Source organism: Triturus cristatus, chromosome 2_1, assembly GCF_964204655.1.
Source record: "Triturus cristatus chromosome 2_1, aTriCri1.1, whole genome shotgun sequence".
Taxonomy (NCBI): Eukaryota; Metazoa; Chordata; class Amphibia; order Caudata; family Salamandridae; genus Triturus; species Triturus cristatus.
Window position 1 is genome coordinate 3,996,917 of NC_140581.1, and position 25,723 is coordinate 4,022,639.

At 47.9% G+C, this 25,723-nt stretch overlaps 1 protein-coding gene across 6 annotated transcripts in view; it reads left to right on the forward strand.

The window, feature by feature from the left end:
* The window catches only part of LOC146863586 (uncharacterized), a 192,509-nt gene that overhangs the window by 151,347 nt on the left and 15,439 nt on the right, over positions 1–25,723 (forward strand). For all 6 annotated transcript variants that reach the window (XM_085627535.1, XM_085627529.1, XM_085627539.1 and 3 more), the window contains one exon: positions 3,560–3,658. In XM_085627535.1, the coding sequence (XP_085483661.1) occupies positions 3,560–3,658 (99 nt within the window). The remainder of the gene's footprint in view (positions 1–3,559; positions 3,659–25,723) is intronic.

Here is a 25,723-nt window from a genome sequence, read left to right on the forward strand (position 1 = left end):
CCCAGATTTGCTCAGGGTACACTTCTGATCCCATTTGTATGCTTGCTGCCCCAGGAGTAGCTGTACTGGGTGCCTTAGGGGCTTTGTTTTGGGGGCAAGCTACCGTTAAGTGTCCTTGCTTCTTGCAGGTATTACACCAGGCCTTTAAGGGATCAAAGTTCTTCCCCCTATAAGGTTGGGGCACATAGAGAGTAGTTTGGGTCCCACCCACCTGAACAGTTTTTTGGGGCTCTTTGGAAGACTAAGGTTTCACATACTCAATAACTGAACTCTAGGCCAATTGTCTCCCCCAGGATGAGCAAAGGGAAGCTTCAAAGGCCTGCTGCCTCTAGGAGTTTCCCCAGGCCACTGCAACCCCCCAATCTGGCGGGAAGCTTGGCCGGAAACCCCATACAAGGACAGGGGATGTGCCAGCCTGCCCACCCCACCCCTCAGGTGGGGGAGGCGAGGTGAAGCACATCTCCGGGCTCTCGCCATCTTGAAGATGGGAGGCCCTACCCTATCAGGATTAGGCTACTGCCCCCCTCCCACAGGAGAGAGGCAGGATAGGGGGTGTACCCACCCCAGGACAAGGACCCATTGCTCCCTGGCCTCACCTACCTGTAATGCCCCTAAATCTAGTATTTAGGGGCACCCTGAACCTTCCTTCCCCAGATTCCATATCCAAAAACTACAAGAAGAGCAAGAAGAACAAAGACCTGCCCTGCAGCTGCTAAAAGGAGGAGAACACACCAACTGCTTTGGCCCCAGCCCTACCGGCCTGTCGACTCTCGAACCCGCACCAGCGCGGCATCTCTCGTGGCCAGCAACCTCACCAACCCCGGAGGACCTGGCTACCTTTTGGCTCTAAGCCCCTGGGACTTCCATGAGTAGAGGCTCTACTCGGAAACCTATTTCTATCCCCTGGCAGCAGCCCGGAACCGCGAACCCAGCACACTCTGCACCAGCCAAGCCTGGCCAGTGCCGGAGTGGACAAAGACCCTGAGGACGACCCCACGGCGACTGTGACCCTGAGTCAGGCACCCAAGGACCCCCCTCGACACTCCTGAAGAAGCCTGCAGCCTCGGAACAAGGTGCCCCCCCCCAACCGCGATCAACAGAGGGTAAGATTTCCCGACACCAAAAGGCACCCCTGCACGCGACGCCCTGCGGCCCCCTGTGCCCAATCCCGGGGTACCCACCTAACCTACAACTACCCAACTTACCTCTCGAAGTGGTGGTGGCACCTGAAGCATCCTCGTCCTCGAGCTTGCAGCCTTTTTCCTAACCGGAGCATTCCCATTGATTTCCATTGAGCGCCCGACGGCTCAAAAGCACCCTGCACCCAGCCGCCCGAGTGGCCCTGGCAGTGCAATCTCTACACTTGCCTACTTCCCCACTTGCCCTGAGTAAGTGACCAGGAGCCCAGCTCCCACAGCCGCGTGGCCTGCTGGTCAGCAGCCACCAAACCAGGCCCCCCTATTCCTCATAGGCTAACATTGGGCCTAACTCTCTCTGCACCCGGCTGCCCTAGAGCCGCTGAGGGTGAACTAACTGCGCCTATCTGACCTTGGGGGAGCCCTGAGTCTATGCCCAGAGCCTCACCTTTGCCAGTCGAGAACTTACCTGAAAACCGCTAACTCTATTTTCTACATAGGGTAACATTGACTGGCTTTTTCTTGAAATTTCGTCTAAGTGTGGACTTTTCAAATCTTCAAATATTCACTAAAAATCAGCCGAGCGACAAAAACGCAAAAACTCACCTGTTCTCAGGTGGGCTCACAGTGCTGGATCTTGGTGCCCAGCACTGGCTCAGAAGAATACTCGCATCTATACTTACTAGTAACCCAATTTTCTCCCATAGGAAAGCATTGACTGCTTTTCTGTGAAATTTCTTTTAAGTGTTGATTTCTGCAATCTTGAAATATTCTTTTAAAATCGTACAATTTCTGCAAACGTAATTACTTACCTGTTTTCGATAAAGACCCCAGTACTGAGTTTAGGTACCCAGTCCTGGATTACAAAAGTAACGATAAAGTACTCTACCTGCAATTTGAATTTCTTGCCATAGAGAACCATTGAATGTTTTCTTTGAAATATTTTCTGTCAACTTTTGAAATAGTTAAATATTATTTAAAAATCATTACAGTAATTAAGTCGACTTTCACCACTTGATTCTGAATACTGTCCCAGGACTGAATCTAGGATCCAGGCCTGGAATTCCAAAAGTAATCTAAAAAGTAATCTGTTACAAATAACCTGAATTTACCATTGAGCTCAAGGCATTGTTGTGTTTAGGAAATAGGATTGTTTATTGCAACCAACTGTGACTGTTTACAAATATCAATTGCTTATTGCAAAAGTATTTATATTCAACCTCTCATTCTACGAAAGTATATTTTAATTCCACTTGTTGGTTCTAAAATAAAACAAGCATATATTTTTTTATAGAAACCATTGGCCTAGAGTTCAGTTATTGAGTGTGTGAAACCTTTTGCTGACTAAGTGTGTACAACAAATGCTTTACACTGTCCTCTGGTACTGCCTTACTGCTCGACCAAGCTACCACTTTTGAGAGTAAGGTCATACCTAACTTTAGCCTCTATCAGCCCCTGGGGGACTGTGGACTCTGTACACCCTGTACCTATTAGGGAACAGTATATACAGAGCCACTTTCTCACAGTACCATGCAAGAAAGAGGGTACTTTCTCACAGTAAACCCTTCTCCCTTCTGAGGCCCTTGCCTATAAGCGAAGAGCTGGCACAGCAAGAGAACATCCCATCTCCTTTTGAGTTATTTCTGGGTTCTCCATGATCATGCCCTTCAGTGTCTTGTTGAACCTTTCAACACGACCATTGGTTTGTGGGTGGTAAGGGGTAGCGCATGAGTAGACGGCTGCTGCAGCGATCGGGTCGTTGCCTGTGTACAGAGGAGAGTCAGCAACCCAGTTTCCAAGATGGGCTGACGTGAAATATACTGCAGTGCTGATTGGGCTGTAGCCCGTGTGCGGAGGAAAGGCAGCAACTCTGTATGCCATGTGCGGCTGCTGTGAAGTAAACTGTCGTAACAATCTGGCTGTAGCCCATGTGCGGAGAAAAGTTGGCGACCCCCTTATGTCAGGTGGGCCGACGTGAGGTATATTGCCGTGCCGCTGGGGCCATAGCCTCTGAGGAGGAAAGTCGACGACTGCCTGACCCACGCCACCATTGAGAGTCAAGTGCCGAAGGGGTACTTGGCACAGTTGTTTGATACATAGTAGGTCGGAACCTGGGGCATGACCAGTAAAAGGCCTCCTACACGAAGGGCCTAGTTGCTCCTGTTTGCCCTGTGGCTCTGTACAGAGTTCTGATAAGGTTTCACTTGCTTAGGTGAAACTCGGAAAGCCCCAGTTTACTCTGTTGTGCTAGTCTCATCTTAAGGCAGAACAGCTTCCCTTTCATTGCCTGCTTACTCCAAAGCTGAACACACACATCTGTGTCTGGATCAGCAGACTCCGCTTTCCTCTCATTGCCTACTCACTCCTAATGTCTATTGGTGTATGAAGCCCAATTAAGACTTTTTATCTTCTACATTTCACAGCTGCCAAAGAATATGCAAGGCCAACGCAGAGAAGAAACCTGGCTGACGAGTCTGTTCCTTCCCAGGAGGGCTCCTGGACTGTTCCACTGGTGCGACTTGGTAAGTGAACGTCTTTGTGCAGAGTTTCCTGTAAATTTATACTATAACTGCAAACAGAATGACTGCCTTATTGTCAGATAGATTAGGCCTTTGGCACCAGTCTTCATTGAGACCCAGACCCTTCTTTGCACACCAAGGCCAATTGTGCCATAGCTCAGAGCCAGAAGACTCTGGACCCTTTGAGTGACACTCTTACGACTTCTCGCCAAACTTCAAGTGGTGCAATGGGGCTGAGTCCTGTTCAGTGTTCTTGCGCTTATGCCTACTTTTTAACCTTGACTTACTGAAAGACATCCATCAGGAATGGGCCTTTGTGCGGGACTGGCCTCATGACTGCAACTCAGAACAGCCTTTCGATTTGGAGCGGGCCTCTGTTTTGAAAGCATCTTCTTCTTATGCTCAGTGAAATAGAGCTTCCCCTCCTACTTCCGGATCACCTTGAGGTGCACTTATCATGCGACTTTGAGTAATCACTAAAGCCCCGACCTCATAGGTACATGTTGTTTGGGTCTGTGATCAACATCTGCTTTCTGCAGTCGCAGCATGGCTTGAATCCTGACGTTTTCAGGTGATACGCAGTCCTTGGCATGCTGTCTAGAATACATTTAGAGTTGTCAGAAAACTGGCACAGTTGGGAGAAATGCAGGGGAGGCGCTTATATCCTGCTCCACTTCCTTCCTTGTGGGACGGTAGGAAGACACCACCAAACCAATCCATACAGCAACACCTACAGACAGGCAGCGGCACAACTTTAAAAAAAATCTCCAGATACAATCTGGAGTTTGAGAATATTCTGACCGATGTCAGTTAGCACCGGTGTCCTAGGGTCATAATACTACTGAACCCCAACTGCGTGACCAGGAATTCCCTTTCAGACCTTTAAGGTCTCAGGGTAGCGGGGACAAACATTCATTGCTTAATCTAGGAGGTGGTGCGAAGGTAGACACTTAGAAACTATACATTAAACAAAACAGTAATGATTTGAACGTTTAGAAAGTTCTTAATTTTAGAAAGAAAAAGACATATATAATTAATACAGTTCCAACGCTTCTACAAGTGTAAGTGGTCCCCTCACATGATAGCTAAACAGAAATTCAGGGGGGGTAAACCCTACTCCCTCCTGAGGCCCTTGCCTATAAGCGAAGAGCAAGCAAGAGAACATCCCATCTCCTTTTGAGTTATTTCTGGGTTCCCCATGATCATGCCCTTCAATGTGTTGTTGAACCTTTCAACACGACCATTGGTTTGTGGGTGGTAAGGGGTAGCGCATGTGTAGTTCACTCCACACTAATCCCACATGTGCTTCAGGTATGCAGACATAAAGTGGTTACCTCTGTCTGACACCACCTCCTTAGGAAACCCTACCGTGGTGAATAAACCAATGAAGGTCTGGGCGACTGCAGGAGCTGTAGTGGTCCTAAGGGGAATTGCTTCAGGATACCTGGTAGCATGATCCATTACTTCCAGTATAAATGGGTGTTCGAGGCATATGAGCTGCAGATTACACACTTGTGCATAGATCGCCATCTGGTGTTGGGCCCGGATGTTTGCAGTTTGTTTTTCCTCTTGGAAAGTCTTTGGAAGTCACGAGTTCGGTGACTCCTCCCTTGGATCGTATTGCGCATGGGCTTCGGCTCCATCCTCAGATTGTTTTTTTCCGCCATCGGGCTCGGATGTAATCTTCGCACTCCGGTTCCGAACAGCTTCCAGTTCGACGATCGACGCGCAATCCTCACCCCAATTCGCGGTATTGTTTGGAACGTGATCTCCCCACTCGATGCGACTTCTCATCGGCACAGACCTTCGGTTCCAGTCGTCGACGGCGGCCTTCGGGCCTACCCAAGCTCCGGTCCTGGCTAATGGAAAGGACTCCATTTAAAAAGTGCCCTCGATGTGGGTCCAAATTCCCCCACACTGATCTCCACGAGGTTTGCAATCTATGCCTCTCCCCTGAACACGAGGCTCGAGACTGTCCGGCGTGCAAGTCCTTCCGGTCCAAAAAGACTATTCGAGACCGAAGATCCAGAAGAACCATGGCACACTCCTCGACAACGATTCCGGACGACATCTTCGGAGAAGGCGTCGACGCTCCAGAACAGCCTCACACCGACGAGGGACTCGTCAGTGCCTCCGAAGGCGACGAGTCAGATGTGGAGGACATCACTCTGGCACAGAGGGTCGTGAGTACTAATCTACCCCCACACCCTCGCCGGCACCGAAAAAGGCTTCGGTCACGCCTTCGCCTCCGGGCCTAGGCAAGACCAGAGACACTGCTTCCCACACCGCACCCTCGGGCCCGGTAAAGAAGCCAAGTAAGCCGGTGGCTTGGACGGCAGTCGAGATGGCCGCCTGATTCTGTCGCTCCGTTGGACCGGGGGAAAACGCTGCCCTTCCCGTGCCCTGCGGCTGATTGTTCGCGCCTCAGGTTGTGCGTGAACCACTATGTGAGGAGCCTGGCACAAGAGGAGCCCTCTGAAACCAACGGCGGTCCCTGCACAGGCGACTTCCAGGACGGTTTTGCTTCGCGACGCGGCACGGGGAAAATACAAAATGGCGCCTCCCCGATAGTCCGAACGAGATGTCCCCGTTCGGCTGAGCCGTGGTCTCACAGCAAGTACCCATTGACCATCGCTCTTGACTGTTTATTGACACTGTTGGCGCCTCGCTGATAATGTTTACTCAGCGCCTTCTGCTGCTTCCGCGAGCTGGTTAATACTACATCGGCATGCCTGACCTCAAGATGGCGGCGGTGGCAGCGATGCGGAGAGGCTCCACGCTTAACTAGCTTAACTAGTTTAACTAGCGCTACTCACGCTAAGTCGGCCGAAGAGATAGGTACCTACAAGCTACCAGCGCGACCCCAGTACAAGCCCAGTACAAGTCACGGATCTGTTTGAGAATGGCTGGATTCTCCCAGACAGCATTGTGCAATCACCTGAGTTTGATCTTAATTTGAATCCTGTCTTGGTCCCCTGAAGCTCTGATGCAATCTAGGGGTGGGGACTCACGGAGGGAAGGAGCCGTGCATCAAACCCTATCACGCTAAGCCCTGTGCGCTCCGTGTGTGATTTTGCGGAGGATAAGTCTTGGCCACTAAGCTGGGGGTAGCTTTGGTCCTTTAGCGGTGTGTATTTTGCCACGTTGATATGACTCCTGATACCACTGACTACTTGCTGGGGCCACTACCTTTTTCTCTGCGACTTTGCCACACGGCCTTTTGGCGGCTAATCCTCCCACACCTCGGTAATTGGACGGCAGGCTGCAAGGGTAGTGGCCGATTGGTCCGCTGGATCTTCGTAAACCATGCAATCTTCATAAAGTCCATGCAGTCATCCTCTCTCTCCCAGCACGGCGCTATTGGAAGTCACTAGTCAATTTTGCGAGCCGAGTGTAAAACCAGCTAATTACCCAATTGTTACCACGACCTCTAAAATGGCTGACCGCGAATCTAAGCTGGTACACAAGAGAAACAAAGGTGAACCCTCACAGTCAGACTCACCTATCAAAGTGAAACCAGATATCAATAGTGCTTTGGAGCCAATTCTAAAAAAGCTGGCTGATGTCCATGAGTTGGCCAAGTCGACCAAACAAACCACTGACACTATACAGCTGGAGATAACGGCCATCAGAGCAGATATGAATGCTGTGAATAACAGACTTTCCGTAGCTGAACAGAGGATCAGTGATGTTGAGGACATCGTTTCCAAGTCGAGTAAGGAGGCAAAGGCCCTGATGAATATGTCCTCTATGCTCTTAAGACAGACGGCTGAGTTGGAAGACCGCAATCGTAGGGGCAACATCCGAATTCTTGGTGTTCCGGAGGGTTCAGAGGATGCTCTGGGCTCCTGTTTAGCCTTTCTGGAGGACTGGATACCTAAGTTCACTGGCATAACGTTCGATCAACCTTTTGAACTGGACAGAGCACACAGAATCCCTTCATTCAAATCCTCGTCACGTTTCCGTCAAGTAGAAGCAATACTTGGCTATCCCAGGAAAAACCACCATCTCATCTGGAAGGGTCACAAAATCATTTTTACCCAAGATTTTTCGAAGCCTACTGTGGATACTCGCAGGGGGTTCCTAAGTCTAAGAGACAAAATGAGGTCCAGGGGTATCCTGTTCTCCTTTGTCGGTCCTGCTAGGTTCAAGATCACCGAGGGGGGGAAACACCTCTTTTTCAACGACCCCGGAGCCCTTGCGTCCTATCTAGAAGGCCCTCCTACTCAGGACATGGATTCATCACAGCTCTTGGCCAGTAAGAGAAAGTCCTCACCAGGCCCGGTGTAGTGCATGTACTGATTCCTTTGCTCCTCTTGACATTGTCCTATTCAAAGGTTCCGGTACATCGTATTGGCTCATATGTAATTTGTGATTTGTTGGTTTGTACGGATCTTTAATTGTTTGAGTTGACACTTGGATATGTCGGTAGTTACTTGTCTTTCGACTTGCATTTTTAACCGAAGGATCTTTGATAGTTGGGTACTGGGAAGGTATGTCTGTGTATATGTTCTGACCATGTTGTTTCCCCTGGGGTGCGGGTGGACGCTTCTGTCGTCGCACCTCCCACATGCTAAGTATTGAGGTAGGGGTGGGGTGGGAGGGTGTGGGGGGGGGGGGTTCGGGTTGAGAGCGCCCACGTTTTCATAACCATTTTCATGGTTCTCACAGTTGCCTCCTCATTTGCTCTCATTCTACTTTTCTGCCTTCTCTTTTCTTTCCTTTTCTCCTTCTGCTTGATTCTTCTCTTTCTCTGGCGTCTCCTACTCGCTAGACATGTCAGGTGGCCTATGTACCGTATGCAATTTTCGGGATGGGATTGTTCGGCTTCCAGGGGTATAATACAGTTGCGGATGTATGTTTTTACTGACTTCCACATTGGGCCTGCTCCGTGGTCTTTAAAATATTCGCATTTGTCCCTATGTCACGATCCATATTTGTTGAGTTCACCATTTGAAATCATTCTTAATGGCCACTAACAAACAAGGTGTCCTTTCGAGCGATTTGAAGATAGTTTCCCTAAATGTTAAAGGCCTTAACCACCCTGTGAAAAGACGTAAGGTCTTAGAGTATTTAGCCAAGACCAAAAGTGACATAGTGCTGCTACAGGAGACTAAACTTTCCGAAGGGGACAATAACCTTATTAAAGGTAACTGGATTTCGCAATTGGCATGCTCACCGGCAGCTAAGAAGAAACGAGGGGTCATAACCTTGATTTCGAGATCTGCTAATATCACGCTGGAATCCTCCAATCACGACAATGAAGGTCGTTTTTTGCTCACTCACTTGAGGAGAGGCGAAGACCTAATACATGTGATCAATATTTATGGGCCCAACACGGATGACCCCACCTTTTGGGCAAGCGTCTCTGACAGGTTAGATAGTATTCCTCGGGAGGATTTAATAGTAATGGCAGGGGATTTCAATCTTCCCCTGGATCCGATAATTGACAGACAGTCCAACTGCCACTACCAAGCTACGAGCTCACACGCTGAGCTCATCACTATTTGTTCTAAATTTAACCTCAAAGATCCCTGGAGACTCCAACACCCAGACACAAGGGATTATACTTTTTATTCGGCCCCTCACAATTCATACACTAGGATTGATTATATCCTTGTCTCTGGGGCATACACCAGCCTCATTGAGTCCTCTGATATTGCCCCAAGATTGATTTCTGATCACTCTTGCATCTCTCTTAACTTAACCGGAAGTCACAAGGAACAAACTCCCAAACGGTGGCGGTTTAACAATGATGTCTTATCAGACCCTGAAGATAAAAAGAAGATTGCGGAGGCCATTTCAGAATACCTTGGTCACAACAAGGTGTCTGATACTAATATAAATACACACTGGGACGCATTGAAGGCCACTATAAGGGGGCTAATCATTGCTATAAAAACAAAAATAAATAAACGTCTGAATCAGGGACTACTCCAACTAGAACGGGAAATTAGAGACTGCCCATATTGCCTCCTTAAACGATTCTACTCTACTATTGACTCTGACACAGAAGAAGTATGAGTACAATAAGATATTGAGTGAACGCGCGGGGGTGTGGATTAATAAATTTAAAGCGCTGAATCTTTGTGAGGCCAACAAGGCAGGGAAACTTTTAGCTTCATATCTTAAACATAGACAAAATCAACACGTTATCTCTTCAATCAAGGACGCTAATAACCTAACCCACACAACACACAATGGCATTCTCAATACTTTTAAACAATTCTATCAGGACTTATACTCAAATAATCAGACTTTTGACACTGAGAAGTGCACTGCTTTCCTCCATGATCTTAATTTGCCACAACTCTCAGAAGACGACACTGCCATGCTAGGTATGGAAATCAACAGCTCGGAAATAGATAAGATGGCCAGGTCCTTGAAAGAAAACAAAGCGCCAGGGCCGGACGGCATCCTTCTATAAATCTTTTTTAACCCAATTAGGTCCTGCTATGAAACAGGTTTTTAACCATATTGCTGACACTGGGCACACACCTGACTCCATGACTGAAGCCAACATCGTTGTTATCCCCAAGGAGGGGAAAGACCCTGTTCACCCAAAAAATTATAGGCCCATCTCGCTTATAAATGTTGATTGCAAAATATACGCCAAAGTACTTGCGGTCAGGCTCAATTTGGTCCTTCATAAATTAATAAGCAATTCCCAGGTGGGGTTCCTCCGGAACCGGTTATCCAACGATAACACACGTCTGTTATGCCATGTATTAGAAAATGCTGCAACCAAATCTGTACCCTCGATCGCCATTACGTTAGACGCCGAGAAGGCCTTCGACAGAGTCTCTTGGTCGTTCTTGGAACGTTGCCTGCATTTCTTTAGCTTGGGTAAGGACTTTATTAAAATGGTTATGTCACTTTACCTAAAACCGACTGGACGTATAGCTGTCAATGGGTCACTTTCGGAGTCCTTCCCCCTATATCAGGGTACCAGACAGGGATGCCCTCTATCTCCATCACTTTTCCTCTTGGCATTGGAACCTCTTCTTCAGGCTATCAAGCTCAACGCGGATATTGCGGGTGTGGACATCAATGGTGTACGTGTCAAATTGGCCGCGTATGCGGATGACATTTTGATAGTTACAGAGCGTCCGGATTCCTCGATTACAGCCCTAATGGAGACGATTGCAGTATATTCTATGCGCTCTGGGTATAAACTCAATAGAGATAAATCGGAAGTTAAACCACTAAACGTGTTTTGTACTAGCGAAATGTTGGGGGACTCTGGGTTAACATGGCAGTCGAGTTTTATTAAATACTTGGGGATTGAATTTGGTAATAATATTATGGACACCCTGTATCAAAATGAAAAGGTACTCCTCCAGAAAATTAAGACACTCTTGGATGCCTGGTCCCCTAAATTCATCACGTGGTGGGGGAGAATTGAGACTATCCTTTAGTTAATTATCTCATAGGTATGCTGCCGTTGCTATTGACCGACTCCTTTCACCATAAATTAGATACTCTTTTAACGTCCTTTCTTTGGCGCGGTAAAAAAGCCAGAATCAGCATTCGAAAATTGAGGCTTGATAAGACAATGGGAGGCGTTAACCTGGCTGACTTTCGTCTCTACCAATATGCCTTTCTGGCGAGGCAGGGCCTGCTTTGGGTTTCTCCTCCTGATCACTATATACCAGTGTGGCTGGAAGTGGAGGGGGCTCTCCTCCAGAACATACGTCCTATGTCAGTTCTCACGGCTAACCGCCTTGTCGCCATCCACTCCAGATCCATCTTTAAGAATACTAAATTAGCTCTCTTAAAAATAGATAGGTACATGGAGGTCAGTATGAAGGGCTCCAATATGGAATCGCTTTGGCTAAACTCCAAGTTCCTTTATAATGGTAAGCCGTTACTCCTTGACTCCTGGTGTAAAAGAGGTATCTTTTTCCCCCATCAATTGGTAAATGATGCATATCCATTGACGTTCAGTGAACTTCAATCTCGTTTCCATTTGGCTGATATCGAATTTTATAATTTTCTGAAAGTGAAGGCTGCCGTTACGAAATCCAGAATGTCTCCTAGCTCCCCATCGCTACCCAAGTTTGTAGCAAAACTTAATAGGCTTGGCCATCAAGTCTCCCAGATTTATCAAGTTCTGCGCCCAAAATCCTCCAAGCTTGATTCTAAAGTAGTAGATTACTGGAAGGGGCTTTCGGATAATCAGCTAACCGAAGATTCATGGCCCCCGCTATGGAGATCCGTTACACGTAATAAGATTTCCCCAGTTCTCTCCCAAACGAAATTTTGGCTATTACACAAACACCGGCTAGGCTGTTCTCCATGGGGATCCGGGAAGATGATGTGTGCTGGAATTGTAAGCAAGACAAAGGTGATTTGGCTCACCTTATTCTACACTGTCCTGTTGTGAAACCCTTCTGGGATAAGGTCTACTTGTTTTTGTCTAATTTGTTTAACTGTATTCTCCCCAGGTCCCTACCGTCCGTGGTAACTGCTTTTTTACAGGTGGATTTGCAGTCGGAAGGGGACCGAGCTCTCCTTGATCTACTGTTGATTTCTGCAGTTAAAATGATACTCACCAATTGGAAGGATACTAGCAAGGCCTCTTACAAGTGTTGGATGAACTGGGTCATACACCTCAGGGGGGCAGACAATATTGTTTTGCAACATTCACCTTGGAAAACCTCCACGAGGAACATATGGTCTACCCTGGACGATTATTTTGCTTCTCATAAGCCGCCATGATTTCACTTTCTGGAAGAAAATTCCCATGTGGTCTTCACATTTACGGTCACTGACATGGCCGGATATTTGTTGTTGTACTATGCTATATTATTAAGAGGCTTGAGGCGCTAGATAACTCTCTTCTCTTTTCTCTTCCCCTTTCTGTTTCTCCTTTCACTTTCTTCCCTTTATTCATTCTTCCTCTCTTTCTTCGGGAGTTGGGGACTAAGGGGCGATTTCACTGTCAAGGGGTTCGTCTATTGCTGGTATTTGTCTGCTGATCAGGTGAAGCACCGTTACATGTACTTTGTGGCTTTGGTCCCTGATACCAGCTCCTGTTCTGTTTTTGCATAAAATTTTCAATAAAGATATTTTGAAATCGAAAAAAAAAAAAAAAAGAAGCCAAGTAAGCCTTCCGGCGGCTCGGACTCTGGCCAGCCCACCGTCGGTGCCGATAAACACTCTTCGGCACCGAAAATTATCCGGCCTCCATCTTGACACCGAGCCCCGCACCGAAACACTCTGGATCGAAACCCAGCTCTTCGGTACTGACACCACCTTCTGTACCGACCAAAGCACACAAGGGCCACCGGCACCGACACTTCGCAGCCGAAGCCCATCTCGGCACCTACCAAACAATGATATTTCCTAAGCATGGTTCCAAACAGCGAACCGGCACAGAAAAACATAAGAAACCAACGGCCCGACGTCTTCGCCGACGGACCAACCAGCCTCACCAGAAATTTAGCACACTATAGCAGATCTACTCAGCAGACAAACACAACAACTCTAAGAGTGGGAACTTCACCCATACTTTCAAATGTGGGGGCATCCACAGATAGACGTCTTCGCCACCCACGAAAACAAAAAATGCCCAAGCTTCGCCGCCAGATACCCACACCCATTGTCCAAGGGCAATGCGATATGGATGAACTGGTCAGGCAGATTTGCGTACGCTTTTCCGCCTCTCCCATTAATTCCATTACTAGTGCGCAAACTACAACTGCACTCCCTAACACTAATATTAGTAGCGCAAACTTGGGCCAGACAACCGTGGTACACCACACTACTGGAACTATCTCTAGTACCATATCAAAAATTACGCCTCTCTCCACACCTCTTAACCCAGAACCATGGAGAGATCAGACACCCGGGCCCAGCTCAGCTCAACCTTGCGATCTGGCTCCTGAAATCCTAGAATTCGGATACCTAATTCTTCCTCCTGACTGTATGAACGTCATCAAGGAAGTTAGGCGCCCTACCACTAGAGCGTGCTATGCCGCCAAGTGGAAACGTTTTGTTATCTATTGTCATAACAACACCATCAATCCACTAGATGTGTCCATTCAACACATCATAGGCTACTTACTCCACCTACAAAGGTGCAATCTAGCCTATACGTCCATTCGACTACACCTCGCAGCCATTGCAGCTTACCTACAAAACAGGCAACATCTCTCACTCTTTCAAGTACCTGCCATTAAAGCCTTCATGGAAGGCCTTAAAAGAATAATTCCCCCCAGAGTGCCACCCTCACCTGTGTGGAGCTTAAATATTGTTCTCACCAGACTAATGGGACCTCCTTTTGAACCCCTACACAAATGTGAACTTCAATTCCTAACATTGAAAACCGCTTTTCTTGTAGCCATCACTTCCCTCAGAAGGGTCAGTGAGATACAAGCATTTACTATTCAAGAACCTTTTCTGCAAATGCACCATAATAAGGTGGTTCTCCGTACCAACCCAAAATTCCTCCCCAAAGTCATTGCTCCTTTTCACCTAAACCAATCTGTAGAACTACCAGTATTCTTCTCGCAACCACAATCTGTTGCAGAAAGAGCTCTTCACACACTAGATGTCAAACGAGCCTTACTCTACTACACCGAGAGAACACAACCCTTCCGTAAGACCAAACAACTGTTTGTCTCTTTCTCTCCACCACACAAGGGCAACCCCATCTCCAAATCAGGGATAGCTAGGCGGATTGTCAAATGCATTCAAATTTGCTACCACAAAGCAAAACGAACGCTATCCCTTCTCCCTAAAGCCCACTCTACACGCAAAATAGGGGCTTCAATGGCTTTTCTAGGGAACATCCCATTAGATGATATCTGCAAAGCAGCTACATGGTCAACACCGCACACTTTCACCAAACACTATTGTGTAGATGTGCAAACTAAGCAACAAGCTAGTGTGGGCCAGGCTGTACTCAAAACATTATTTCAAACCACTGCAACAGATACGGGTGGTCGCTGCTAACGGTGGGTACTGCTATATAATCTATGCACAAGTGTGTAATCTGCAGCTCATATGCCACGAACGGAATATGCTACTTACCAGTATGCATCTGTTCTTGGCATGTAGAGCTGCAAATCTACACACGCCCACCCGCCTCCCCGGCTACCTGCATCTGTTCCAGCTTATCTTATTTAGACAACACACACATGGGCATCTTCACTGTTATTACTACGCTCCATCTTTCCCTGCTGGCGAAAAACAATCTGAGGATGGAGCCGAAGCCCATGTGCAATACGATCCAAGGGAGGAGTCACCGAACTCGTGACTTCCAAAGACTTTCCAAGAGGAAAAACAAACTGCAAACATCCGGGCCCAACACCAGATGGCGATCTATGCGCAAGTGTGTAGATCTGCAGCTCTACATGCCAAGAACAGATGCATACTTGTAAGTAGCATATTCTTTCCTTAGGCTGTGGGTGGTTTCAGTGGACCCACTATGTCCACCCCAACCCTTTCAAAAGGAACCCCAACCACTGGTAGTGGATTTACGGGGGCCTTTGGGTGTCCAGCTGTATTGCCTCACAGGAGATGACAAACTCCTTCACTTTCTGAGACATCTAGGGCTAGTAGTAATGGCTGCCAAGCCTTTCCCAAGTTTTAGTCTGGCCCAGGTGCCCAGCTAGGGGAATGTCATGGGCCAAAGTGAGTAAGAACTCTATACAGTTGAAGTTCTATTCCTCTCCTGCTGGCACCAGCTTTGGGGTCTCTGGCCTCAGTGTACACAGGTCCCTCCTCCCACTAGACCCTGTGGGAGCCAGTGACCTCTTTCCTTTCCAGCAGCTTGCTGTCGCAGGGTCTCACAACTGGGACAAACTTGCTGTCCATGGCACAGCAGGTCCCTAGAGGATCCCCTGGGCCCAGGAGCTCGATCCCTCTTGAGCTGACAAGTCCCCTCCCTGAGGAGAGGGGTCCTAAGTTTGTTGCTGTGTAGAAGATGGTCCCCCAGTCTTCTTACCCTTCCTCTTGGGAGGTTGTGCCATACTTTCAGGCTCAAACTCTCCATTTTCACCCTGTTCTTGAACACACACACACACACACACACACGAACACACACACGCGAACACACACACCCCAACACACACACACCCCCACCCAACCCCGTCTTCCTTTCTACCTCGCCCATGCTGAGGTCTCCAGCTCATTTCCAAGCAGACATGCAGCTGAGAGTTGTGGGTAGACCACTACCTGTTTCAGGCCAGCAACCCTCCAGGCTAATGTCACCTTAGCCGTGGCATGGTTAGTGGTGACACTGTCAGTATTGGTGACTAGGTGGTTGTTCCAGTTGGTGTTGCTCTGGGGAAACCAGTGTATCTATCACCATAGTGACACTGCACTTCTATCCCTCAGGGCTTCTATTATGTTTCCATTCACTAAGGGTTATTGTAAGTACTTTTTCAAGTTAGGGGGGCAGACAGCCAGAGTGGCTAACCCTCTTCTCCTTCAGAGACTAGAACAGCCTCAGTGTGAACGCTGATTTGCTCTGGGCACACTGTTGATCCCATCTCGAGATTGTCCTCACCAGTGCTGGAGGGGGACTAGGGGCATTCTTGTTGGGACAGGCAGCATCCCCAGTTGGGTGTCCAACCTTCTTATAGCTATGACACCGGGCCTTTAGGTGATCAAAAGTCTTACCCTTATATCCCCCAGTGGACTCGGAAGACCTTTGCGGTGTAGCCTCTTGAACAGGTTTTTGGGGGCCTTTAGAAGACTCTTGGTTTTTATATTTAGGTGGGATCACCCCCTTTCCCCTGGGGAGGTTTTGTAACCCTTTTCTTTTGGTCACCCCCAGTGGTTGTTTTTGTCACCCTTGTCTTGACCCAATGGTCTGCCTTCTTTCCCAGTTCTTGGGGACAAATTATACCTAGGTCTACCAGATACTGGTGCAATTTTTCATTAGTGCAATTACATAACGTGTTCTTTCATCAGGAGTTTGTAAATCCCAACAGTCATGTGCATCACGTCCAGTCAACCAACCATCTAGTGTTTTTACTGAGTAGTCCATTAAGTGAACTCAGGATTGGCTTGGGGTTTTGTGAGCCCCCTGAATCTAATTCTGTATTCCTCAGTTGTGAGTCCAAAGCCCTCAATCAGGTGCCCTTTATGAGGTCCTAGGACTCGGCATCTGGCCAAGTGAGGATCAGCAGTTTGTATCTGCAGTTACTAGAGAAAAGTTCCCAAAGTAAAGCCCCCCAGAGGGACTTCTTCACTTGCCTCATTTCACAAGTCCTCTCAAAGGTTGTGAACCATTTGGTGATGTCATCACTTTTCTCATATTTGGGACACTCCGTTGGGGGATTTTAGGGTTCTAAGTGTTTTCTTTCTCCCTAGGTTTGATATTACCTTCACAATTGATGGAGGGAGGGTAAGCCCATCTCCAATCTTTTTTTATCTAGAGACAAGAGTCTGGACTCTAGGTCCAACCTTTTGGTCAACCTGTTTAGAAGGCTGTCCTATTTACTGGGGCTGTCCTCCGTGATCTCACCCAGTCCTGACTCACCTGTGTGAGTTCTAGGTGCTGAGAGTCTAACCCTTTGTCAGGGGCCCCGTTCTCCCTATTTAGTGGGCGAGGTTGGGTGATGTCCTCCTGATCACTGGTTTCGTCTATTTCTGAGGTGGGATCTTCCCTCTCAGAGGGAAGGTCCTTACCATACTCTGCCAAGAGCTCTGTGAGCTTGGACTTGGAAGGATGGAGCCCCACAGAAATCTTTTTAAGTTTGCACAAAGACCTTAACTCTCTCTTATCTAGATGGAGGTAGGGGGTGAGGTCGAGCTCCTCAACCAAATTCGGTGCATCAGTCATTTTACTAATAGTGGGGATCTTATTACCTGAGGTCAAAACATTTCTAGAATACTTTTTAACCCCTAACTACAGTGAGTTTAAGACTTTGAAAAATACTAAAGGAACTTAACCAAGGCCCTAACAAGACTTTTAGGAATGTGGGAAAATTGTCAATTTGAAAAATGAATTTGAGCTAAAGCCAGTATTTGGAATGTAGTTGTGTGATCAGGTGTTGACCAAGTGGTCCAACAATTGCAAAGTCGTAGATCCCATGGCTAACCCATCAATGTTGGAAGCTGGCTCTGTATATTCTATACCAATGTAAGGTGTAGTGTGCACAGAGTCCAGTGGAACCCCAGAGGCTTACAGGGGATAAAGTAGATAGTAACTTACTTTCATTTGTAGTGGTGTGGCTGACCAGTCAGACTTATCAGGAGGCCAGTGTTACGCATTTGTTGTACACACTCAGGCAAGAAATGATGTCACACACTCAAAGATTGAATCCAGACCAATTGTTTGTATACAAAGTTATTTTGTTGTTTTATTTCTAGAACCAAATTATACTTAGTAGCAGGTAACTAAAAAAATTCTTCATACAATGTTACTTTTCAAAATGCAGTGAACACTAAATTTGTAGGAACATTCGGATTGTTGAGAAAACTGTTCAAAAGCACTTGAGGCTACTTGTAGATTACTTTCCTAGTTTAGCATGACTCACAGTCCTAACACGGGTCAATCTACACAGGACATTAGGAAACAGATAAACTCTAGTGAGGGCGCCCTAAGTTACTTATTGTTGCAGTAACAGGCAGCTCAACAAGTATTGCAGAGAAAACCCACCATTTAGCCCTATGGAGAAAAACAAAGTGTTAACTTTGCAGTTAAGTAAACGGTTTCAGAGTTGGAGTTTTGGACGGTAGAACCAAGGTTCAGTTTGGCACTCAAGGGGCATCACTAATGGCACTAGGGCAGCTGGGTGCAGTATGCCAATGTTAGCCAATAGGGCTAAGGGGCACCTCGGTTAGGGGCTGCTCACAGGCAGGCCACTCGGTCTCAGGAGCCAAGCTCCTAGGGTTCAGGTCAGGGCAAAGTGGGTCCTAGTGTGGCACCAAGTCCACACCACCAGCGGCGCAGGGGCAGCTGGGTGCAGGGTGCTCAAGAGGGCTCGGAAGCCCAGTGCTTTTTAATGGAGGATGTTGGTCGCGAAAAAAGACTGCAGCCTGGACCAAGAAGACTGGGCGAAGGGAACGACTGGATGTAGGAAATTGGGTTTCTGTTACAGTCACACACCCTCGCCTCCCCCCTACTTTTTGCCAGACTACTGATGCACTTTCACTTGATGTGCCCTGGGTCCCTGCCAATCAGGTTCCCAGGACCTGTGTTCTATCCCCAAAACTAACCCAATTGACATCCCTGGCCACAGGTCAGCCCCTGGTAAATGGTGCCACAGGTACCCATGGCACAATGACCAGGGAAGACCTCTAGGGGCTGCAGCACTTACTGTGCCACCCTTAGTACCCCTGTACCTTTACACACACACACTGCTTTAGCAGGCTGCGTGTTTTGGTACAAGACAAAGTGAAGTGTCGACATGGCACACATCCCTGTGTGCCATGCCTGCAACCCACTGCCCTGGCATAGATCAGTCACCCCTCTAGCTGGGTGCACTATACCAGTGGTGAGGGTACAGGTACATGAGCCCTGTACCCCTGCAGGGTCTAAGTCCATTCTTAGACATTGTAAGTGCAGTGCTGCCATTAAGAGTATATGGTACTGGGTGCTTGTCATTACGACATTGTTCATCCCAAACAAAAGATGATTTATATCCATCCTGATACAGGAAATATTCATGCTAAACCTCCAGTTAAATGCAAGCTTCCTTCTAAGGACTCTCACTATAAGATTCCTATAAAGAAGAAGACGAAAGATATGGCTACCAGCCCTGTTTATCCTGCTCCGCCATCCCCTCCATTTCCACCCTCTTCTCCACATTTAGATCCTTTACACATTTCCCCTCCGGGGTCTCCACTTTCACAGCCTGAAGAGGGAGATATTGATGAGGAAGATATTAATTTGCCTCTAGACCAATGGAAGGATTATGTTATGTTATAGTCATTTGTAGAGCGCGCAGCAACCCCAGCGAAGGGGCGTCCCGGCGCTAACAGTGTCTAGAGAGAGCTAGGCTGTGGGAAATAAGTGGGTTTTAATGGCCTTGCGAAAGGATAACAGACAGTCTAAACGACGAATCTTCACAGGGAGGGAGTTCCACAACTTAGCGGCCAGATCCCTGGATTCTTTACCACCAAATTAGGGGTTGGAGCACGCCCAGGGAAGCAGGCCACCACTGCGTACTCCAAAGCCACTTGTCCTCACCCCCCCCCCACCAGCAGCACCTCAGATTTATTGGCATTGAGCTGGAGACAGTTCTTAGTCATCCAGCATGCGACCGCCTCTAGACCATTCCGGAACTGAGTAGCATCCCGAGAGTCATCATCAGAGAGGGATACCACCATCTGGGTATCATCAGCATAGGAGACCATGGTCTCGCGCGACTTCTGCCAAGGGTTGGACATAAAGATTGAAAAAAAACGAGCTTAGCGCCGAGCCCTGGGGGACCCCTGCTTGATGGATTGAACGTAAGAGAGGAAGGGAGGGGCAGAGACCTGAAATGATCTATCGGACAAAAAGGACCGGAACCAATCCAGTGCCATGCCGCCTACCCCTGCTTCTTCTAAACGGCGCAGGAGGATCTGATGGGAGACCGTGTCAAACGCGACGCTCAGATCAAGCAATATCAGCGCCGCTGTTTGACCTTCATCCATAATGGTCCGCAGGTGTTCACTCACTGCTAAGAGCGCTGTTTCGGTACTCTGACCAGGGCGGAAACCATTCTGGGAGTGGTCTAAGATCTTGTTATTGATTAGAAAGTCCGAAAGGACTTTATTGGCGTGGGCCTCCGCAATTTTGGCGACCCAGGGCAGAAGAGAAATAGGTCAGAAATTTTCCGGCTTGATGGGGTCCAATGAAGGTTTTTTTCAGAAGGGGGAGCACCTTTGCCTGCTTCCAAGCGAAGGGACCATTGTCATGCTGAAAGAGGAGTTAATCGTCTGCCATACAGGCGTAAGAAGTATGGATAGACAGTCTCTAAATTGGGCCGGCCTCATAGGATCATGAGGAGAGCCCGATTTGACTTTAGTGCTCAGGGTGAGAAACTCCTCCTGGGAGATGGAGAGTATTACTGCCAAAATGGCGTTAGGCTTGGGTATAAAAGGGGTCACCAAGTCCGTGGTGCAGTTAGGAAAGGATTTATAGATCGCTTCTACCTTTTGGACAAAGAAGGTGGCCAGATCCTCGCATTGCTGTTCAGATGTAATAGTTGAGGTAGGCGGTTCCTTCCTCTTTTTGAAATCGTTGAGTATATTAAAAATGCATTTCATAGGGTTTTTACTGGAATTTATCTCGTTGGCGAGATAGGCAGCTCTGGCCAAATGTATGGCTTTATGGTAGCGTTTAATTGCATCCTGGTACCGCTTTTTGTCTGTGAGGTCATAATTCTTTCTCCAGGCCCGTTCTAGCTGTTTACATGTGGTACGCAGAGCAGCTAGAGAGTCGTTGTACCAAGGGTTGGAGCTGGAGCCGCGGCCTTTGGACCATTTGGCTGGAATAAGAGTGTCTAGTGCCTGAAGTATCCACTCACAGATTGTTTTATACGATTGCTCCGGATTAGTATCAAGAATAGGAGGGCAAGAAGCCAAACAGGCCAGGAGATCTTCCAGCTTAAGTTTGTGCCAGCAGCGTCTAAAGGTAGCCCTAGGGTCAGCTCTGGTCACTCCCTCCGATAGAGGGAGGACGATGGATATAAGATGGTGATCGGACCAGCACACAGGGCTGGGAGTCTTGACCGAAAGAGTGGGAATGTTGGAGAAAACTGGGTCAAGTAAGTGCCCAGCCGTGTGAGTGGAGCCCACTACCAGCTGTCTTAATTGACAAGCAGCAAAATCCGCAATCAGGCTGCAAATTTCCGGATCAGAGGGACGATCAAAATGGATATTTAGATCGCCGATGAGGTTGAAATTTGCAGCTCTCAATGCTAGGGAGTGTACAGCCTCAATAATAGCTGTTTTGAATTCTGAAATGGAACCAGGGGGACGATAGACTAAAAGGCCAGAAAAGGAAAAGTGTGCACTATATGAGATGGTAAAACGGGCGCATTCGCACCCTGCGACGTCTTCCTTAGCAAAAGTGCAGTGGAGGTGAGATTTAAAAATAACAGCTAATCCCCCTCCTCTGGTCCCTCTATTAAGAGTCCGGATACTGAACCCCATAGGAAGTGCAAGGCCAGGTTCGGCCACTGAGTCCTCAGTAAGCCAAGTTTCGGTAATGAAAAACACATCAGGAGATTCATTCTCGATAAGGTCATGGATCTCCCTATAGTGTTTACTCAAAGAGCGCGCGTTCAAATGTAGAATTTTTAGAGGGATTTTAGTAAAAGCAGAAGGTTGTATGGGCAATGAAGGGTAACAGTTATAACCACACTTGTAGCAGCAAAAAGGCCCTTCCACCGCTATCCTTGGGTACAAACCGCAGGGGTTTATGCGCTGGCCAATAGATAACAAAAGCTCCCTGTTATAACTAGGTGCCTCTGAATTGGAGCCGACAGCATGCCTGGCGTCTGGCGACATCCAGGCGCGACGGGCACAGACGGGCTTGCCTGCGCGCTCGCGGCTGCATCTGCTTTTGTTGCTACAGAGAGGAAAAGCTAGTGCGTTAACCTAATTGCACCCAAGATGGTGGCCCCCCGACTTCCGCAAATGAAGCCGGAGTACCGGGGAGGGTTCCTACCCTCACCTTGACGGCCAAAATTAGTGACAAAGGTAAGGCGATGCGGCGAAGTTAAAAGCAAATTAAAATAGTGAAGTAATCACAGTGCGATAAATAACACGCGCTTGTGGAAATAGATGGGCAAAACCTCTACCTCCCAGCTCAAGCCTCAGGAGACATACTGATTACACCATTGACCCTTCATTATACAATGACTCAGACCTTTACCCTGTAAAGCCCTCCCACCTGATGATAATGTGGCTCATCAGGAACTCATTGCTAGAGCAGCAGAGTTCCATGGAGTGGAGTTAGATAAAGAGTCGTTAGAAGAGGACTTTTTATTTGAGACACTTGGGGCCACACACTGGTCAAGTCAGACACTCTCTATGCTGAAGGGCATGATGAGGAATGCGAATGACATTTTTCAAAGAGCCAGTGCGAGCACACCTTTTCACTCCTAGAGTCGATAAAAAATACAAACCTTCGCCATCTGATCCTATCTTTTATTGAAGGTCAGCTGCCTCTTGACTCCCTTGTAGTGTCCAACGCTTGCAAAAGAGCTAATTCACCGGTGTCTGGTGATGCTCCTCCCCAGATAAAGAATCTAGGCTCATAGATGCTTCAGGCAAACGTGTAGCCGCTCAAGCTGCTAATCGCTGGCGCATCGCAAATACACAAGGCCCGTTAACTAGGTACGACAGCACACTGGGATGAGATGGAGCAACTGCTCCAATATCTCCCAGAAGAACACAAAAACAAGGCAAAAGAGTTAGTCCATGGGGGCAAACTCATTTCTAACTCTTCTATCATATGTGCCTTCGATGTTGCTGACACTGCGGCTAGGGAGATAAATACCAGCATTCTCTTCAGAAGGCATGCACAGCTTAGGATTTCAAGTTTTAAACCGGAGGTTCAACAATCCATTTTAAACACCCCTTGTGACAAGAGCACCCGTTTGGTTGTGTAGTCGACCAATCCCTAGAAAAAATGAATAAAGGTACCGAAGTGGCAGAGTCCATGGGAGCGCTGCAGTCCCCATTAAATAGAGGCTCCTTTCGTCGCTCTTTTTACAGTGGAGGATCCAAAACCACATCCTCGGACCCCCATGCTTCCCTTTACACCGGCACCGCCCAATCCTCACCCTCTAGAGGTTTCTATAGAGGAGGGTCCAAAACCACATCCTCTGACCCCGATGCTTCCTTTTACACCGGCACCGCCCAATCCTCTCCCTCTAGAGTTTTCTATAGAGGAGGGTCCAAAACCACATCCTCTGACCCCCGATGCTTCTTCTTACACCGGCACCGCCCAATCCTCTCCCTCTAGAGGTTTCTATAGAGGAGGGTCCAAAACCACATCCTCAGACCCCGATGCTTCCCTTTATACCGGCACCGCCCAATCCTCTCCCTCTAGAGGTTTCTATAGAGGAGGGTCCAAAACCACATCCTCTGACCCCGATGCTTCCTCTTACACCGGCACCGCCCAATCGTCTCCCTCTAGAGGTTTCTATAGAGGAGGGTCCAAAACCAAATCCTCTGACCCCAATGCTTCCTATTATACCGTCACCGCCCCCGCCCAATCCTCTCCCTCCAGAGGTTTCTATAGCGGAGGGTCCAAAACCACATCCTCTGACCCCGATGCTTCCTCTTACACCGGCACCGCCCAATCCTCTCCCTCTAGAGGTTTCTATAGAGGAGGGTCCAAACCACATCCTCAGACCCCAATGCTTCCTCTTACACCGGCACCACCCAATCCTCTCCCTCTAGAGGTTTCTATAGAGGAGGGTATAGAGGAAACCATTCCACAGGTACAGGTAGCGGCGCCTCAACACGCAACACACCTTCCCCTAACAAACAGTGACTTGCCCACACTTTCCCCCGATCACTTAACACCTGTCGGGGGGAGACTGCCAACAGTTTCTCCCAATTTGGCAATACATAACAACCGACAAATGGGTGATCAACATTATCCGTCCTAGTTATTGCCTGGAGCTTACCACCAATCCTCCAAACATTCCACCTTATTCTTACAAACTGTCAGACCACTTACAGTTACTCATTCAAGAGGTGCAATCCCTCTTACAGAAGGGAGCCATAGAACCAGTTCTGTTACACTACCAAGGTTTAGGGATTTATTCTCTATATTTCCTAATTCCCAAAAAGGACGTCTCCTTAAGACCTATTCTGTATCTCTGAGTGTTAAACCATAACATACTGTCAGAACATTGGCGGTAACACACTTCAACAGGTGCTTCTGCTTCTACAGCAAGGCGATTTTATGCCCATACTGGACTTAAAAGACGCATACTTTCACGTTCCCATACATCCATCTCATTGCACATTCCTCTGATTTGTGATGGAAGGCAAACACTATCAGTTCAAAGTTCTTCCATTCGGAGTAACTACTGCCCCAAGAGTGTTCACCAAATGTCTAGCAGTAGTGGCAACTCATCTCAGAAGACAACAGATCCACGTCTTCCCATACCTAGACGACTGACTCATCAAAGCCAGCGCACACCAAAAGTGTCTACAACACAGTCGGGTCACGCTAGACTAACTCCAACGATTGGGCTTCCCGGTAAACTCATCAAAGTCTCACCTGCAGCCTTCACAGACGCAGTCCTATCTGGGCGCCACTCTCAACACTCAAAAAGCTCTAGCCTCTCCCAATGCAGCCACAATTCGCAATATTCAAACTCTGTTCCTTCAGTTTCAGACCAACCAAAAATGAGTAGCCAGAACCTTCATGCAATTCCTAGGGATGATGGCGTCCTGCATAGCAATAGTGCCTCGTGTAAGACTACACATGCGTCCCCTACAAGAGTGCTTAGCACGCCAGTGGAGTCAATTGAAACATCTAGTGTTGGTAGACTGCCGAACCCATCGCTCTCTGCAGTGGTGGAACACACAAAAAAGGGCGACCCTGTTCCATAGATTGTGCTAACAGCAGACGCAGCGCTATCATGTTGGGGTGCCCATCTCCAAGATTACACAATCCAGGGTGTCTGGGACACCAAGTAACAAACATCTACACATGAACTATCTAGAGCTTCTAGCAGTATTTCTAGCATTCAAAGCTTTTCTCTCTCACCTCATTGGCAAAGTTGTCTTAGTCCGCATGGACACCATGACAGCTATGTACAAAATGGCGCGACACACTCTCTCCAACTGTCACGCCTCTGTCAGACCATTTGGATTTGGGCAATCCATCACAGAATTCATCTCCTGTCAGGACACCTTCCTGGGTTGGACAATCAGATTGCTGACCTCCTCAGCAGAAGGAGACAGCAAATACACGGGTGGGAAATTCATCCCCAAGTTATCCTTCCATATTTTCGATTCCCACAAATATATCTGTTCGCCACCGTGGACAAACCAAAATGCTCAAACTTCGCCTCCAGGTTCTCACACCCTCTCTCCAAAGGCAATGCCCTGTGGATGAGCTGGTCAGGGATATTTGCCTACGCTTTTCCA